Source organism: Lactuca saligna, chromosome 8 (genome assembly GCF_052625555.1).
Source record: "Lactuca saligna cultivar CGN05327 chromosome 8, ASM5262555v1, whole genome shotgun sequence".
NCBI classification, from domain to species: Eukaryota; Viridiplantae; Streptophyta; class Magnoliopsida; order Asterales; family Asteraceae; genus Lactuca; species Lactuca saligna.
This window is the reverse complement of record NC_136424.1, coordinates 207,079,060-207,083,134: the sequence shown is the minus strand read 5'-3', so window position 1 is coordinate 207,083,134 and position 4,075 is coordinate 207,079,060. Positions and strand designations below refer to the sequence as shown.

Sequence of the window (4,075 nt, the reverse complement as noted above, 5' to 3'; positions counted from 1 at the left end):
AAACGGGATTTATTTATTTATTTTTTATTTTTTAATTTTTTTTAGTTAATTCAAGTTCCGAAAATAATATTTAAAAAAAGAATTTTTAGATTTTTCCATTTATTTTGCATTTTAAAATTATTTTTTAGAATATGTACAGTGCAATATTCTATTAGAATATTTCATGTATTTTTCAAAAAAACGAGATTCTTTTTTTTATTTTTTATATATATTTTTTATTTTTTAATTAATTCAAGTTCCAAAAATAATATTTAAAAAAAGAATTTTTGGATTTTTCCATTTATTTTGTATTTTAAAATTATTTTTAGCTTTGGTCTTACCGTTTCACAAAAATGAAATGGTCTCAAATGAACCTATATATATATATATATATATATATATATATATATATATATATATATATATATATATATATATATATATATATATATTAACGTTACCCAAAAAAATTAAAAACTACTTAACATTTTTGCAATTTTGTCTTCTAACTCATTAAAAATTTTTCAGCACCAAAACTACTATGAAATTCTTATTTCTGACCAATAGTATAACTTCAAATTTTTTTTGACCAAATATTTGATTTTTGACATATGACGGACCAAACATACGATTTTTTTATAATAATAATAATGTCAAATTAATATTAATTAAAAGTAAATCTTCAGGTATATATATAATAAAAAAAATATATCTAATATCTTTATATTCCACCCACCAAATATATACGAAATCAAAAACCAAAAATAAAAATATGTCAACAATAACTAACCAATCACAACTCAATATGAAAAAAAATGCATTCGGCGAGATGAATTTCAACATTCAAAGTCAACTCCTTTGAAACAAGGTACCCTTGCAGTATTGTCTTTGAAAAACATAAACCAAATGGCCACGCAATTCACGATAATTAGTCAAGTTCACACACTGCGCATCATTTATATACCAGTGCTTCTTCCATATTCATCTTACACCTGCAAACCCATTACCTAATTCCCACTTTTCAGTGGTGCACCCGAGCCAGAACCATGTCCGATCGACATGACGACGACGATTCACCCTTTTGGCCTCGTGGGAACTCAACCAATGTTAATAGTAGGATCTTGCTCATTGCTATTATATCCTTATCTTTTGTTGTGATCATCGTAACCATGTTGCATGTATACGCAAGGTACATACTCCGCCGCCAAGCCCGCCAACGAGCCGCTTTCCGAGGTATCGGAATCGTGGCTCATATCCAGTCCGAAGAGCCACCTAAAAGAGGTCTTGAACCCACTGTTATCTCTTCCCTCCCTATACTCATGTATAAAGACATCGATCACAAACCAGACGATTCAAGTCTTAGCCCTGAATGCGCTGTTTGTTTAAGCACGTTCGAGGGTGGTCAGATGATTAGGGTTTTACCAAACTGTAATCACCATTTTCATGCTGACTGCATTGACAAATGGTTAAGCTCAAGGTCCAGTTGTCCCATTTGTCGTCATGAAGTGGAGCCAGGTGCCTCCATTAATCCCTTACCTCGCGAGCCTAGTACTAGGCTAGGGGTAGCATCTGCTCCACCTTTAGAACGTATCGGTTCTGTAGTAATTCCTCTTGAAGGGACATCATCAGATCAAATGGTATCAACGTCGGAAAAAGTCAATGGAACGAATTCGAGATTGAGTTCTTTTCGAAGGATGCTTAGTATGGACAGGTCTTCACGACGTGCTAATTCATGTACACAAGGCGAAAGTGAAGATCTCGAAAGACAGTAATTGGATCGATATTACAGCATATATTGTACGTAAGCAATACTGTTTGTTTTTGTTCATATTTGTATGGATTCATTGAATCTTTGTGTTAATACTACGACATATTACTCCGGCACATGTGGCCGGAAAACATAAACGTCGAGAAGTTTTGTTTAAAATAGTATTATTTAAGATTACTTGCGACATAGAGTCGTAGACTTTTACGTGGTTTGATTTGGTAAAACATATAGGGGCGGCAGGTACACGCCACCCATGTGAACCATTGACCTTAATCATCGTCTATAGAATTAGCTTATTCTTTTAAGTTTCAAGTTCGCAGAAAATTTAGGAATTCCAATTTCAGTCCTTATAATTTTTTCAAAGGACAAAACAACTCAAATCTGATTGCAAATTTCAACACACCACAAATTAATTAAATTAATGAAAAATTGAAATAAAGTCGTTACATATGATTTTATAATCGATTTAGTTTTTATATATATTTTTATTCAATTAAGTCTAAAAATCGGTAATCTTATTCAATTTAATTTTTTTATCAGATCATCCAATTTTTAAAAATTACATTTTGACACAAATCTCGAAAAATATTAAAATTTGGTTTAAAATTTATACTTTTGGCCTATACTTTAAATTTTATTACAAATTGGGTCTCAAATTGACTCTTTTAGCCAAAATTTTAAAATTTTGTTATGAACTCATCCTACCTTTAGTTTTTAATAACTTTTTTTTTGTTTGAATATTTTGTTTTCAAATATGTTCTTTCTTTATAAAATGATATTTATATAAAAAAAACATATTTTCTATATAAAAACATTTTTTTAAAGAACTTTTTGGTACACGTTATACTAATTTAAAAAAACATGTATTTATTAAATACATCAATATATACATAGCCGTTTGTATATAAAAAATGTATATTGACAAGTATCTTATAAAACAAAATATATACAAACACCTATTTTATTATAAAATTCATTTGTACCCAAACAATATATATATATATATATATATATATATATATATATATATATATATATATATATATATATATATATATATATATATATCATAGTAAACGTATACATCTTTTTTGTAAAAACATATTTATATGCACCTAAGTAGTGTTTGTATAAATTTCTTTTTTAACAATATATATATATATATATATATATATATATATATATATATATATATATATATATATATATATATATATATATATATATATATATAAACATCTATCTTAAAAAAAATGCATTTTTATTCAAACACGTTTTTTATAAAAGAAATATATACAAACACAATTTGATAAAAAAATATAGATACATCTATTTATGTGCGTGTGTGTATATATATATATATATATATATATATATATATATATATATATACCATCAAATTGAGTATGTTTATATGTGTGATAGCATCTACTACAACAGGGATATCAATGAATCTAATTATTGCAATTGCTCATGATACCTTTTTTTTTTTTTTTTTTTTTGTAATTTCTAGGTTTTATTCTTTGTTCAAGATAGGGGTGAGCATTTGGATCAGTGGATCGGATCGGACCGGTGAACAGGACTGAACCGGACCGGACCAAACCGTTTTTCTGGACCCCCAGGCCATCCATCAAAACCATACTGGTTTTTTTCCCGGTCCGGTCCGGTTTTTACCGATTTTAGAACCGGTTGGACCCGATTTAAAAAAAAAAATTGTAATCTGTGTAATTTTATAAACAACCATATCTCATTCGTTTTAATTTAGATTGACACGCGATTTTTTCCAACGTTTAACTTACAGTTTGTAGATGAATTTAGACTATAATTTTGTTGATTTTGGTATTATATTCAATGAGTTACAGTCTTTCAAAGTTAAGCTATCAAAGCTGAAAATTTTCGGCTTTCCAGCAACATTTTTAAAAGTTTGTAATCTATGAAAATTTTTAAACAACCATAACTCATTCGTTTTAAGTCAGATTGATATGCGGTTTTTTCTAATGTTTAATTTACATTTTGTAGATGAATTTAGACTATAATTTTATTTATTTTGGTATTATATTCAATGAGTTAAAGTGTTTCAAAGTTGAGCTATGAAAGATGAAAATTTTCAGCTTTTCATCAAGATTTTTAAAATTTTGTAATCTGTGAAAATTTTTAAGCAACCATAATTCATTCGTTTAAAGTCGGATTGACCTATGATTTTTTCCAACATTTAGTTTACAGTTTGTAGATGAATTTAAACTATAATTTTGTTGATTTTGGTATTATATTCAGTGAGTTACAATCCTTCAAAGTTGAGCTATCAAAGTTGACATATTTCAACTTTTT

General features: G+C 27.7%; 1 protein-coding gene across 1 annotated transcript; it reads left to right on the top strand.

Moving 5' to 3' along the window:
• Positions 1–937: 937 nt before the first annotated feature.
• On the top strand, positions 938–3,534 carry LOC145008391 (E3 ubiquitin-protein ligase ATL41-like). The gene is made up of 2 exons (XM_078967016.1): positions 938–1,776; positions 3,261–3,534. The coding sequence occupies exon 1, from the start codon at positions 1,026–1,028 to the stop codon at positions 1,749–1,751; it is 726 nt and encodes a 241-aa protein (XP_078823142.1). The 5' UTR covers positions 938–1,025; the 3' UTR covers positions 1,752–1,776; positions 3,261–3,534.
• The last annotated feature ends 541 nt before the right edge of the window (positions 3,535–4,075 follow it).

Excerpts from the sequence above, each read along its gene's own strand:
- LOC145008391 (XM_078967016.1), top strand. The coding sequence starts at position 1,026 with ATGTCCGATCGACATGACGACGACGATTCACCCTTTTGGCCTCGTGGG.